At 44.1% G+C, this 15,431-nt stretch overlaps 1 protein-coding gene across 3 annotated transcripts in view; it reads left to right on the top strand.

Annotated features, from left to right (window-relative positions):
• LOC117353647 (serpin B4-like) overlaps positions 1-15,431 on the top strand; it is an 86,670-nt gene that overhangs the window by 49,686 nt on the left and 21,553 nt on the right. For all 3 annotated transcript variants that reach the window (XM_033929825.1, XM_033929826.1, XM_033929824.1), the window contains exon 6: positions 10,831-10,973. In XM_033929825.1, coding sequence (XP_033785716.1) covers positions 10,831-10,973 — 143 coding nt within the window. The remainder of the gene's footprint in view (positions 1-10,830; positions 10,974-15,431) is intronic.

The following is a 15,431-nucleotide window of genomic DNA, read 5'->3' on the forward strand; positions in this document are numbered from 1 at the left end:
ATTGACTTCGGAAGTGAAGTCTTGTGAGTCCGGCGCTTCTACACGCCTGGCCTGGCTCAGGGAGGCAGGAAGAAAAAGATTGCCAAGGCAACGCGATCGACTCACATTGCCTTTGCGATCTACTGGTCGATCGCACTCGACCATTTGGGCACCCCTGCTGTTATGGTATCCTGTCCTGACCTGAGGAAAAGGGTTTAGTCCCAAAAAAACTGCCCTATTTCTATTTCCTATTTATAAACTTTAATCAATAGATACAATACTACTTGATTCTACGTAAAGCAACAAAACAATTTTTTCTACCTTTTGTCGTTTTTGCTTTAATCATCTTGTCTTCACTCTTCTTTCTAGCCAGCTTCTGTCCGCTCTGTCTTCCATACAGCATCAGCCCCTTCCATCCACTGTCTGCCCTCTCCCCGTTCCATATGGCATCTTCCCTCTTTTTATGCTCCTTCAATAAACTGTCTATCCTGTGCCCCTTCTCTTCTCCTTTGTACATGATTGATTTCAGCTCTGCCACCTCTCCATTTTTCTCTCTCTGTCACCATTCCGTCCTCTATGTTCTGGCATCTCTCTCTTCTCCTTTCTTTCCTTCGCACCCCATAGTCTGGTATCTTCCCTTCCCTGATTCTCTAGCATCTCACTCCTTTCCTTTTCTTCCATCTCTCCCTCCCCCTCCATGCTTTGTCTTCTCCTCCTTCCTTTTCCCTTGGTCTGGCATACTTTCCTCCTTCCCTCCATGCCCTGGCATCTCTTCCTCCCTCCCTTCCCTCCAATCCCTGGCATCTCATTCCATTCCCTCCCTCATCTTCTTTCTCCCTCCAGTTGGGTGCAGCAAGTCTCTCCCCCTCTGCTCCCTTTCCTCCTTCTGTCACCCATGACCTGGCGTCATGAACTTCTTCAGGCAGCAGCATTCACAATTTGCTGCTGTTGCCAGCTTCAGGCCTTCTTCTCTGTCGGGTCCTGCCTTCATGGAAACAGAAGTAGGCAGGACCCGGCGGAGAGGAAGGCCTGAAGCTGGCAACAGCAGTGAATTGTAAATGCTGATGTTAGCCGAAGAAGTTCATGACGCCAGGTCGAACACCCGGGGCAGACTGCTACTCTCCCCCCCACGACCCTCCTAACTCTCCCTCCCTCCCATCACGAGACTCTAAACATGCTGCTTCAGGACTTTCTCCTGCCGTGATTCCCTCTGGCACGTCACTGATGAGGGAAGGAGGGAGAGATAGGAGGGTCGGATCGGGTTGGGATTCGCCCGGGATGATGATGAGGCTGCTGCTGCTGCCAGCGAATCCAGCAAGGGTGAGGCCCCAAAGCACAGCACTGGCAGGCCCCCCTGACTATTTCGGGCCCTAGGCCTGTGCCTACAGGGCCTATCCTTTAATCTGGCCCTGCTTCCCCCTCCCCCCCCAATATGCCCTGACATCTCTCTCTTCCACTCCATGGTATGGTATCTCCTTTCCCTCCGTCCCATGGTCTTTGCATCTCTTTCCTCCTTTTCCTGATCTTCCTTCTCCCTCCTCCCTCTCTCTCCCCAATTGGGTACAGCAGTATTTCTCTTCCCCCTCCCCCCACTGAGTACAGCAGTATCATCAGCATTTCTCTCCCCCCCAATTGGGCACAGCAGAAGCAGCATTTCTCTTCCCCCTCCCCCCCTAATTGGGTGCAGCAGCATTACTCCTCCCATTCCCCCCCCCCCCGTCTCACACACCCGGCAGATTCGCTACAGACAAAGGCAAGTTGCAAGTTTCCCTTGGTCACTGACCTATCTCCCAAAGGGCAGCGACAGAGGGAAGTTTACAACTTGCTGCTCTTGCTTACTTCGGGTCTTTCTCGTTGCCGGGTCCTGCCTTCACGGAAACAGAAAGTAGGCAGGACCTGGCAGCGAGAAAGGCCCAAAGTAACGTAACTTCCGGTTTCGGAGGGAAGCCGGGTTCGAGTCGCTTGCTGGGGGGTTTTTTTGTTTAAAGTCCGGCGGGTTTTTCGGCGGCTCTTCAGGCTGTGCATTAAGCAGTGGCGGCAGCAGGATTCGGCAGATGACAGTCGGGCGGGCATCTAAATTTGCTGGGCATTGCACCCGCCTGCCCTGATGGCGGCCCGGTTGGTCGGGTTAGCGCCACAAAAGTAAGGGGACCTGGCCGGCTGTGCTGCACACGGGGCGGGGCGGACCGCCCCCCTCCCTTGGTAGCCTCGAGGCTACTCCTCCTTACCTACCCTGCCTGCAGTACAGAGCCGAACGGAAGTCTTCCCGACGTCAGCCCTCCCTCCCTCCGACGTCAGCGCTGACGTCGGGAAGACTTCCATTCGGCTCTGTGCTGCAAGCAGAGCAGGTAGGGAGAAAAGCCGCGCGACTTAGTACATCCAGCCCCGTTCCCGTGCAGCTCTCTATTGCGGACCTTCCCGCGTGCCAGCTGCAAGGCCTTCGCGTGCCACAACTGGCACGCGTGCCATAGATTCGCCATCGCTGACATAGACCATTAACCATTTTAATTGCCTTCCTCTGGACCAACTCCATCCTACTACTGCTACTATTTATTATTTCTAAAGCACTATCAGATGCATGCAGCGCTGTACAACAAACATACAAGAGATCATCCTTGCTCAAAGAGCTTATAATCTAAATATGTCAGACATGCAGGACAAAAGTGATTTATAAATGTATCTCAGGTGGGAAAACACAAAGGATTTGGAGCAGGGGTAGGGAACTCCGGTCCTCGAGAGCCGTATTCCAGTCGAGTTTTCAGGATTTCCTCAATGAATATGCCTGAGATCTGTTTGCATGCACTGCTTTCAATGCATATTCATTGGGGAAATCCTGAAAACCCGACTGGAATACGGCTCTCGAGGACCGGAGTTCCCTATCCCTGACTTAGAGGTAGAGGAGTAAAGAGAGAATGACCATAGATATGTGTGCTTTTACAAGTTGCTAGGGTCGGATAAACATAGTTTCAAAAAAGTGGGTTTTAAGTCTGGATTTGAACACGTACCTTCTAGCATGCCAACTTTCATGCTCCACGCTTAAAGGATCCATAACTTGCATGCTATGCTGCATAACACCAGGGAATTGGAACACAGCAAAACTTGAGTTTGAAGATTTCATATACCCAAATTCACTAACGACATCCTACACCCTAATCCTAGAGATCTAAACCTCCACCTCGAAGACCACTCCTCCAAACAAGTAGAAAACCTACTATCCTTTCTCGAAACCTTAACATACAAGATCCTAGATCCACAAACCACTCATGAAAAAGGTCATCAAATTGACATCGCAGTCTTCATGACGCAACAGCCCTTTCTCCCAGATTTTCAGACATCAAATGGAAAATGGTCTCAATTACTCTGGTCAGACCACTACACATATTCCTTCAATATCAATTGGGCTGAAAGCAAATCCAAACCAAAATTCCAAAAACTAACCTACAACTCACGTAAACATATCGACCCCTCCAAATTCTGGTCAAAAACAGACTAATTAATCCAAGATTCTGACCCATAGACTTCAGATCACAATGGAGCAGCTTAAGTAAAGCCACCTTAAATGAGCTAGCCCCCAATACAAACGAAAACCAGAATCGGCAGACGATCTGACAAATGGTTCGACAACGAATTACTCTACTCAAAAGACAATGCAGACAACTGGAAAAAAAATGGAGAAAAACTAACCAAGAACCCATGAAAACCGCATGGAGAAAACTCATCCTACAATACAAGCTACAACTAAAAGAAAAAAAAAAACACTACACCAACCTAATAAGCAGAGAAACCCAAGACACTAAAAAACTATTCCAAATACTGAAAGAACTCAGACACCAAACCTTACCTGGCCAAAAACACTCCTCCCCCCTCAGCCACCCTTCTAGCTGAACACTTTAAAAATAAAATCACTAATGCCAGGACTAACCTCATTGGAAACCCAACACTCCTAGATGAGATCACAATAACCCCCTCAGACAAAGAATCAACAGCAGCAGACAGAAAAAATGCAGTCATGCAGCCTGTGACCTAAACCACTGCCCTCCATATCTACTAAAAACGCCAGCATCAAATTCCACTCTCTCCTCCTACAATGCACGCAAACAATGCTCACAGACGGCCTTTTCCCACAAGACCTCAGCAAAATCATCATCACCCCAGACCTAAAAGACCCTAAAAGAGCAACAGATCAAGCATCCAACTACAGACCCATAGCCTCAATACCACTTTATGTCAAAATAATGGAAGGCATAGTAGCCAAACTCCTCACCGACTATCTAGAAAACCACAACATACTCCACCATACACAATCTGGTTTCAGAACCAATTATAGCACTGAAACACTACTAGGATCCCTCCTGGACACAGCTAGACAACACCTCAGCACAGGCAAAAAAATGCTCCTCATACAACTAGATCTCACCACAGCATTTGACCTGGTAGATCATAACAGTCTTCTACAAATTCTGGATACAATTGGAATCACGGACAAAGTGCACGCATGGTTTCAAGGATTCTTAAAGTCCAGATCCTACAGAGTAAAATCAAGCAATGAAAAGTCAGAACCCTGGTCCAACCTGAGAGGAGGAGGAAGATGGAAAGAAGGGAAATCATGGAAACATTCTGATATGGGAAAATCCTTTTAAGTCCTGAAGACAGAACAGGTGAAGTAGGATAACTAAGAAAAGCCAAAGCTCACAGAAACTTTTCTCTCTGTCTCTCTCCCTGCAACTGACATCTACCTTATCTATCTCTGCAGCTGATAGAAACAGTAGATTAACTGTGAAAAGATATTTCACACCATTTACCAGAAGGCATACAAGGATGGGGAAATACCCAGTCTTTAAGCTAAGTTAACTACTGTGTCAGTGAAGCTTGAGAGAAAATAACAGGTCCTAATGCTGCGGTTTGGCACCAGGGCCCACCCAGCCAGATATCATGAAAAGGTAAACACAGACCATGGTCAGAAGATAGAATTCTCAGAAGATAGAATTCTTAAGAATTATCATCTAATGGCAGGTGTCAGAAATGTGTTACAGTTGGGAGGGGGTTTGATGCTCGGAATTGGTTAGGTCTTACGGTAAACAGAGCGAACGTATAACATGACGCAGGTAAACCAGCCAATAAATGAATGTAGTTATGCAGTAATGCATAGGAAAATAGCCAATAAGGATGTATCATGTGATTTAGGCCAACGTGGTGTTGGCCACTAGGAAATGTATAAAAACAGGCCTTTAAGAGGAAGTGATTAGAACAGACACCAGAGGACCCTCAGGCCTGAGGATCACATTATTCTGTTACGCTATATGCTAAATACTTTATTGCTGTAAGCTGTTATTGATTGACTAAATAAATATATACTTATTGAAATCAGTATATAGCGTGTGAGGTCATCTTTGAGGTAGGCCTAAACAGCAGCCCACTTCAAACCCCTGCGGCGTACCCCAAGGATCCCCTTTATCCCCCACACTCTTCAACCTCTACATCGCGCCCCTCAGCACCTATCTAGACAAATTAGACCTAGTCTCCTACAGCTACGCAGACGACATCACCATTCTTCTCCCTTTTGATCAACCAAAACCCTCCACGAAAGACTCTACACAAAACATTAGAAACAATAACAACATGGATGAAAGACCACAAACTGAAACTAAACCCAGACAAAACAAAATTCATTCTCCTCGAAAATGATAAAACCCCATCCATAACAAACCTAGTAATTAACTCAACCACATTCCCCATGCAACCCACTCTAAAACTACTGGGAATGACGATAGACAGGTGCTGTACCATGCAACCACAAATCAATAAAACAATACAGAAATCCTTCGCAATCATGAGAAACTTAACACAAGTGTGAAAATTCTTCAACAAAACACAATTCCGGATCTTAATCCAGGCCCTAGTGCTGGGTTTTCTAGATTATTGCAACATTCTCTATCTCCCCTGCCCTGCATCCATGATTAAACAACTACAAACAGTCCAAAACACAGCTCTGAGACTCATCTACTCACTGAGGAAACATGACCACATCACCGAGGCGTACCTCCACTCACACTGGCTACCAATACAAACTAAACTAAACTAAACCTTAAGTTTGTATACCGTATCATCTCCATAAAGATAGAGCTCAGCAAGGTTTACAGGTAAATTCAATAAATGAGGGAAGAACATAATAAGAAATTAGAGGTTATGAAGAGGATAGCTAGCTTTACATTTTAAATAGATAGCTTTATGTTTTGGAGAAAAGCCAGGTTTTCAGATGCTTTCGGGGCAGGGAGGTTATTCCAAATCTCAATGAATTTGAAGAAAAGGGATTTCCCTAATTTACCTGCATACATGACGCCTTTTAACGAGGGAAAGATAGTTTGAGTTTATGGGCGGATCTGGTAGTGTCAGGTCTCGAAGAATTCCAGGATAGTGGAATTAGGGGAGGAAGAATGCCATGTAGGATCTTGAATATTAGGCAGGTACATTTAAAGTGAATCCTAGAAATCACCGGAAGCTACTGAAGTTTTGACAGAAGCGGGGAAACATGGTCAAATTTGCTTTTGGCGAAGATCAACCTAGCCGCAGTGTTCTGGATTCGCTGAAATCTTTGAAGATTTTTATTGGTTAGACTTAGATAGATGGAATTACAATAGTCCAGTCTGGAAAGAATGATTGATTGTTCAAGGACAGCAAAATGTTGTTGGCGGAAGCAGGATCTCACTTTCCTCAATATGTGAAGACTACAAACAAGAATACAATTCAAGTTCTACTGTCTACTATTTAAAACCATGAACGGCGACAGCCCAATCTACCTGAACAACTGCCTAATCCAAACCACCTCAACCAGACAAAGGAGAACCCACACTCCATTCACATACTAAAGCCAGCGATCGTCACTACACCTGTTTTAACAGCTTTAGCAGTGATCACTTTTACCGACCCGATGAAGAAAGCGGCTCACCAGTGGTTTTCTGCACAATCGCTCATTCCCCGATCTGACCATGCAAATAAGCTCATTATCATTGAAATGTCATGTAAACTAGTAGAGCGATTGATGCTCTAACATGACTTCCCAATGCACTAAAAAAGTGATCGTTTTTAGCGATCCAAAAAAAGCGACTATTCAAGACCAGACACTTTCCTGTCTAACCTTTTTTTTTTTTTTTTTAAATGGGCACAGGAGCATCAATACCTCCTTTTTTCCTATTGGCCATTTCTCTCCCTATGCACACTAGAATCCTTCTAGCTTTTGCCATTGCCTTTTCAACCTGTTTGGTCACCTAAAGATCATTATCACATACCATCACACCCAAGTCCCAGTCTTTTTTCATGCACAAGAAAAAAATCAAAGTATCTACTAAGAAACTACTGGAATCTACTGTCACCCTCCCAACTTGGGTTCAGAAATCTACACAGTATACAAACATGCTTGACTGATTAGGTATCTAGGGTAAGATCAGTATTAAGTATGGGAGGACAAATGCTGCTATTATAATTTGATGTCTCAGCGGCATTTGACATGGCTTACGGTATACGACAAGGATCTCCTATCTCACCACTATTATACAACATCTTTAAGTCCACACTAAATTTGATTGCTCTCAGACCTGGGGAATGGCTCTTTTTATATGCAGGTAATGTTTCCCTATTAATTTCTGCAGGCCTGAATCAAGCAGTCATGACCACCATGCTATCAAAAGCATTAACTAAAGTGCAAAGATGATTAATACAGTACAATCTCAAACTAAACATCAAGGTAATATGTAGAAATATAATAAAAACATAAAGGAAAAAATATCCTTCTTTTGGACTAACTTTTCCTCCTTTACAAAGCTGCATTAATGTTTTTAGCGACAGCTGCAGCGGTAAGACCTCCAACCTGAGTGCTAGCGTGGCTTTCTAAAGGAGGTGGTAAGTTAGTCCAATAAAAAAAGGTATTATTTTTCCTTTACGTTTTTGTTTTATTTCTACATATTATCCTGAAGAGTAGACTAATACGGTCACCACACTATGTCATTCAAACTAAACATACCCTTGTAAGTGCATTGTAAAATATGCACAACTTAAATATGTATTTTTTCTTCCTGATCAGTTAAAATCCTTCCTGGAACTGAAAAAGATGGCTTGAAGTTGAACCAGTGTTAAAAGAGATAGCAAGTAAAGTGTAGTGTTATAGCCTTTCTTTGAATATTTTTCCTTTTATAAGCCTCAAGTTGTTATTTTTCTGCTTAATCCCCCACCCCCCGTATTTGTTGGCTAACGAGGGATAATTAATTATACTACTTTTTATTTTGCTTGTATTAGTATCAAATTCATATTGTATTGCTTGACAAGAAGTTTATTTTTCTTGTAAAATTGTTGGAAACTATAAATAAAGAATTTAAAAAAAAAAACCAACACCTATTGTGGTTGGCCATTTTCCATTGCTCTCACAAATGGCACCAACTTCAACACTGAGAAAACCTCAAAAGTTCTGGGAGTCATTTTAGACAGTTCTCTAAGTTTGGAAGACCACGTTACCAACATAGTCCGGAAATCTTTCCATACACTACAGAAATGAAGAAGGATCAGATCCTACTTTTTCCAACAACACTGTAGGATACTAGTACATTTGACCATGCATTCTATACCAAACTACAGCAATGCACTGCTTTCATGTATTTCCAGGAAATTAATGAAAAAACTTCAGCTGATAACTTATATATTACAAATCAAGATTTGACCACGTCATGCCGCCACTTATAGAGCTACACTAATTATCAATAGAAAAGCAAATACAGTTCAAGTTATGTTGCTTGGCATTCAAAACATTACATGGAGATGCTCCATATAGCTTCCCCAGATTTACTAAGATATTGGGAAGATCTGTCGATCATCGTAATTCCATCCACCTGATCCTATATTTCCCTACTCTGAAAAATATAAAATATAAGGCAAATCATTTAACTATCAAATTGCAAAAGTATGGAACTTAAGAAGGACATGGCGTTACTCGAGAGGGTTCAGAGGAGAGCGACGCATTTGTTAAAGGGGATGGAAAACCTTTCATACGCTGAGAGATTGGAGAAACTGGGTCTCTTTTCCCTGGAGAAGAGGAGACTTAGAGGGGATATGATAGAGACTTATAAGATCATGAAGGGCATAGAGAGAGTAGAGAGGGACAGATTCTTCAAACTTTTGAATAATAAAAGAACAAGAGGGCATTCAGAAAAGTTGAAAGGGGACAGATTCAAAATGAATGCTAGGAAGTTCTTCTTTACCCAACATGTGGTGGACACCTGGAATGCGCTTCCAGAGAACGTAATAGGGCAGAGTACGGTACTGGGGTTCAAAAATGGATTGGACAATTTCCTGCTGGAAAAGGGAATAGAGGGGTATAGATCAGGGATCTCAAAGTCCCTCCTTGAGGGCCGCAATCCAGTCGGGTTTTCAGGATTTCCCCAATGAATATGCATTGAAATCAGTGCATGCACAGATCTCATGCATATTCATTGGGGAAATCCAGGAAACCCGACTGGATTGCGGCCCTCAAGGAGGGACTTTGAGACCCCTGGTATAGATAGAGGATTATTGCACAGGTCCTAGACCTGTTGGGCCACCACGTGAGCGGACTGCTGAGCACGATGGACCTCAGGTCTGACCCAGCAGAGGCATTGCTTATGTTCTCCCCATTGAATACCAGACAACTACCACATGTGCACTGTTTCACAAAGTTTTAAAAACATGGCTGTTCAAGAAGCCCTTGTTAGGGGCTTAAGGAAATTTAGACTTTGAACTGAATGTTTACTCTATGTAAACATAATATTAGTAGAAGCCTGCTGTCTTAGGGCTAGATTCACTAAGCTTACCGATCATGTCCCAACCAGTTTGCAACCTTGACCTGATTCACTAACCTTCTGCCCAATCCGATCCACACATGCAAATGAGGGGAAATGGCATGCAAAGTAGGATAGCAGCGATTCACTAAACAGAATAAGGAACATCGATTGGGCTGGCCGATCCAAAAAGAAGCGACTGCTGAGGATCAGTCGTTCATGTCCTTGCCAACTGTCCTGCTCTCTGCCGCCCTGAACTCCCAGCCCTGCAGCCCTGAAGCCATCAAAATAAAACACATCCCTTGTGCAAAAAGCGCTCTGCTCTCTGCCAGCCCACGGTTTTAACCCGCAGTTTTAACCTGTGGGTTTAAAGCATGTTCTATTCCGTAGTCTGGCTGCACAGCAAAAGTCCTAAAACAACAGTAATTTGAGTTGTCGGGCAAGCAATTTTTAACTATGTCAGATAACTGCTAGCATATAATGAAGTGCATTCCACTTGGCAACCTTCCTCCTGTAGTGCTGATTGGGTGGATATTATAGAGAGTGGGCGGGGCTTTCCCGGGTCCCTGCCTAAACGCAGAATGGGAGCGGAGCTCATGAAGTTGAAATACTTCCTGCGCATACGTCTCGATCGCTCTACAGTAATCCATGGGATCGCTTGTGGGCGTGCGTCCGATCAGATCATTTGCATGGGGACTCTTCAGTGAATCGGTCGCTCGGCAAGATGGCCACAGATTGCCCACGGATCGGATCGGAAAGATGAGTTTAGTGAATCTAGGTCTTAGAGATCTTATTTTACATTGCATGTATCTGTTGCATGTGCCTAGAACTCTATTTTGTGAGGATTCGGTGGAATATAACATAACATAATGTGTTTAAACTTACTTTGCCTTGTTGCTACTGTGCAGAAAAGACTCTAGAAATTGAAATAGTATAAGAAATCGTTTGTCCTAGAATTTATAGCCTTTTGTCTTTTTTCATGCCATGAAACACTGAACTGCTATTGAAAACATACACACAGCAACTTTAAAAATGTTTGGTTTTTTCCAAGGTAAAATTAAGGACCTGTTCACTCAAGGTTCTATTCAACCAGAAACCAGTCTTGTCGTGGTGAATGCCGTCTACTTCAATGCAAAGTGGGACAAGGAATTTAAAAAAGAAAATACAAAAGAAATGCAGTTCCATCTGAATAAGGTATTTATATAACAATTAGAAGCATAGCTAGGTGGGGTGCAAGGGGAGCAGCCACTCCCCCAAACAGATTTTGAATAAAATGGGGCCTATGCGGATTGGCCTTTCATCTTCACACTGATGCCTGTTTTGCAAAAGGCCTGCTCCCTATGATATCAAACGTGGCTACGCTTCTGATAACAATGTGTGAATTTAACTGCACCTTAAGGAAACCCTGGCACTTTAGGAGGACATTTGGGCAGTAGAAGGACAATAGCTATAACAAAAGTGGTTAGAATATGGGTACAAATTGTTAACTTATGAAAGAAAATAAAAACAATAGTGTGGTTTCCAAAGGAGTTGGCTGGAAGAGAAAATACAAAAAGATTAAGACTGGAAACCTACAGTGGATCTCATAAGAAGATAAGAGTTGTTGTCCTGAGTCAAAGGTCAATCTATCCTAGTATCCTGTTCACAACAGTGGCCAGTCCGGGTATGAAGTACCTGGTAGTATCCCCCAAATTAACAAGATTCCATGCTACTTTACCTCAGGGATTAGCTGTAGCTCCTCCTAGGTTTGCATTAATAACAGTTTCTAGATTTTTCCTCCAGACATTTGACAAAGCCTTTTTTGAAACCCAGCTACATTAACTGTTTGTACACGTGCTCCGGCAATGAATTCCAGAGCATAACTATACTTGGAGTGAAAAAATATTTTCTCCTATGTGTTTCAAATATGCTACTTTGTCACTTCATAGAGAGTCCCCTAGACTTTGAACTTTTTGAAAGAGTAAACAGGCAATTTGTGTGCACCCATTCCGCTCCACTTTCGATTTCTAGACCTCTTAACATATTTCTCCTCAGCCTCTGTTCTCTAAGCTGAAGAGCCTTAACCTTTTTAGCTTTCACACATATGAGAGTCATTCCATCCCCATAATCATTTTGACCGCCAATCTCTATACACTTCTCCCTCCATATTCACGGTTTCAGCAATCGCGGTTTCGATTATTTGCGGTTTTTAGCTTGCTGGCTCCTCCCCCCAAATTACGTCAGCTTGCATAGAGAAATCGCCGATTCCAAGCATTTACAGAGAAAATCGCCGATTCCCAGCACTTTCTTCACCATGTGTTGCCTCTCCTTCAGGAACAGGCCAGGTCTCCCACCATGTTATTCGCGGTTTCACCATATTCACGATGGTTTTTAATAGAAAACAGCGAATAACGTATGAAAAAGATATTTGCGGTTCTGTTAATCCCCTAACACAGCGAATACGGAGGGAGAAGTGTATCTTTTCCAGTTCCACTATGACAGCTGTTATAGAATACTAATGCAATGCTCTAACCCAGTGGTTCCCAACCCTGTCCTGGAGGACCACCAGGCCAATCGGGTTTTCAGGCTAGCCCTAATGAATATGCATGAGAGAGATTTGCATATAATGGAAGTGACAGGCATACAAATCTGCTCCATGCATATTCATTAGGGCTAGCCTGAAAACCAGAGTGGCCTGGTGGTCCTCCAGGACAGGGTTGGGAACCACTGCTCTAACCATCTTGTTAGGAGCTTGCTGCTTAATCTGAGTCCAAATGTAAGACCGGAAAATGCTGCGAGCTTCTGCTAAAGCCGAATGATGTCGCTGCTGAATGCTTTTACAGCCGAAACACAGACCATGTTGGGGTCCATTTCCATAAGGATTGAGAAACTCTTATGTTAGACCTGCATACCTTTGTGTAGATCAGTGGTTCCCAAACCCTGTCCTAGGGGACCCCCAGCCAGTCGGGTTTTCAAGATATCCCTAATGAATATGCATGAGAGAGATTTGCATACCTGTCACTTCCATTATATGCAAATCTCTCTCATGCATATTCATTAGGGATATCTTGAAAACCCGACTGGCTGGGGGTCCCCCAGGACAGGGTTTGGGGACCAGTGGTGTAGACGCATTATTTTATTTTTGTATTCTCAATCAATTGAATGCTCCTAAGTTTGGTTGATCGTGTCCCTTCCCCACTCCTTTCTTGTTTTATATTTTTACACGTGGGGCTACATTTCCTTTTTGCTGTGGTATAGATTTTTGTTATGCCCATGTGATTTAGGTGCATTGTTTTCAGAATTGTGTCTAGTACTTATGCACATAAGAGAGGTGTTCAATAATTTATCTACCTTAGTAGGAAAGAAAAGCATTTTCAAAAAACCTTTGTTTTATTTTTCAATATAGTCCCCTGATAGCTCCATATACTTCATCCACTTTTCCTGCAATGATTTTAACCCTCTTGAAAATAATTCTTCTGTTTGACCTGCAAACCAGGATGTCACAGCTTCCTTGACATCTTCGTCACTTGAAAACTACTGCCCACGGAGAGATTTCTTCAAAACTCGGATCAGGAAGTAATCCAAGGGAGCCAGGTCAGGACTGTAGGGTGGATGGTACAGCTGCTGAAACCTACATTCCCAGATGGCAGCCTGTAATTGTCATGACATGTGCACTGGCATTGTCGTGAAGAAGCAGCACACCTGCTGTGAATTTTCCTCATCTTTTCTCCTTAATTGACTCAGCAAAGTGATCATTGTGTTGGTGTAACTCTCCCCAGTTATGGTTGTTTTGTGACAAGAATTCCAGAAGCAAAAGTACTTCATCATCCCAGAAGACAGTTGCTAAAACTTTGCCTGCTAATTTTCTGTTTTGAACTTTTTTGCGGTAGGGGATGATTTGTGTATCTACTGCATTGACTCCATTTTGGACTCAGGATTTCTGTAATAGACCCAAATCTCATCTCCAGTCACCAAATGATGGAAAAAAATTCACTTGGGGCCTCTTCTATTAAACTGCGCTAGCAGTTTCTAGCACGGGGAATGGCGCTGAATGGCCCCCACTGCTCCCGACGCTCATAGGGTTCATAGGCCATTCAGCGCAGCTCTCTGTGCTAGAAACTGCTAGCGCAGTTTAATAGAAGAGGGAGTTGGTCTTCACGGAGCATCTCCAAGATCTCCTGACAGCACTGGAGCCTCGTGGCCTTCTGACACGGCATCAGCATTCTTGGAACCCATCTTGCACTAACCTTGAACTTGATCAACTTTTCATTAATTATTTTCCAAACTGTACCTTCAAGATGTCCGTTTCTTCAGCTATTAGGGAAACCTTAATTCATCTGTGTGACAAAATTAAATCCTCAACTTTCATGCACATTTCTGTTGCTTCCACAGGCCATCCAGTGTGAGGGTCATTTCCAATGGACTCTCTACCCCACTTAAACTGCTTGCTCCAAAATTTTATTTTGTAGGATGATGGAGCAGACTCACCATAAACTGCAGTCATGTGTTCATGGATCTCCTTTGGCTTTTCCCCTTCTTTTGTAAGAATCTTTATTATGGAATGGTGCTCCAAATCTAGCAGTTTCTTATTTGATTCGCACAGGGAGATATGAGCTCTGATAAAAATTGCTGGCAGCTAAAATTTAAAGGATGGCTCCTGAAGAAGCAGACAGATGAAATGGAAAAATGCAGTGGCGTACCAAGGGGGGGCCGGGGGGGTATGTCAGCCCCGGGTACACGGCTTGGGGGGGTGCACAGCTGGCCAGGTCTGGGTCCTCCTGCCCTTCATTTCCTCTGGCCACGCCGCTACAATCCTACCTCCCCCCTCCAACCTGGTCCTCCTCCATGTCCCAGTCATTCACTGCCAGTGGTTCTGACTGCTTCTCAGTCAGCATAGACTCCCATAGAGCTCCTTCCTCCGTTCTCGGGACGGAGGCGCCGAGGGCACTATGGACATAGGAAAGAGGCACTGGGGCATTAAGGACATGGGAAGGAAGGAGGGAGGGAATAGAAAGGGACAATTGTTGGGCCTGAGTGCAGAAAGAAAGAAATGAAAGACAGGATGCACAGTCAATTAATAGATGTCCCCTTTTGATGAAAAAAATAAATGATCACGTTACCTCTGACTTACTTTCTCTGCAGCAGAGTGGGCAGCCGTGCTGATGTGCAGGAAAGTCCCGCGCTGACTCGTCTGCCGGCTCTGCTCCGGAAGAAGTAAGTTACGTCAGAGGAGGTGGACCCGGCAGACGCAGTCATTGCGGTACTTTGTCAAAATTCCCTGCGTCTGCCAGGTCCACCCCCTCCGACGTAACTTACTTCTTCTAGAGCAAAGTCAGCAGACGAGTCATCATGGGACCTTCCAGTATACGGCTGCTGAGTCCACTCCAGAGCAAGTACGTTGGAGTGGGGTGGACTGGCAGCCGGCAGCTACAATCATCGTGGGACCTTACTGCATGAAGGGAGAGAAAGGAGCAGGATTGCTGGAATGGAAGAGTGGTGGAGGGAAAGAAAGGGGGCAGGGTGGTCTGAAAGGGTGGTACTGATAGAACTGATGTACAGAGAAAGGGGAGAGACATAAGGGGGAAGGATATTGGAGGGAGAGAAAGGGGGCAGATGCTGATTGAAGAGGGGTGGATGGTGAGAGAAAGGGCAGACATTGGATAGTAGTGGGGA

This window comes from Geotrypetes seraphini, chromosome 2, assembly GCF_902459505.1.
Source record: "Geotrypetes seraphini chromosome 2, aGeoSer1.1, whole genome shotgun sequence".
NCBI classification, from domain to species: domain Eukaryota; kingdom Metazoa; phylum Chordata; class Amphibia; order Gymnophiona; family Dermophiidae; genus Geotrypetes; species Geotrypetes seraphini.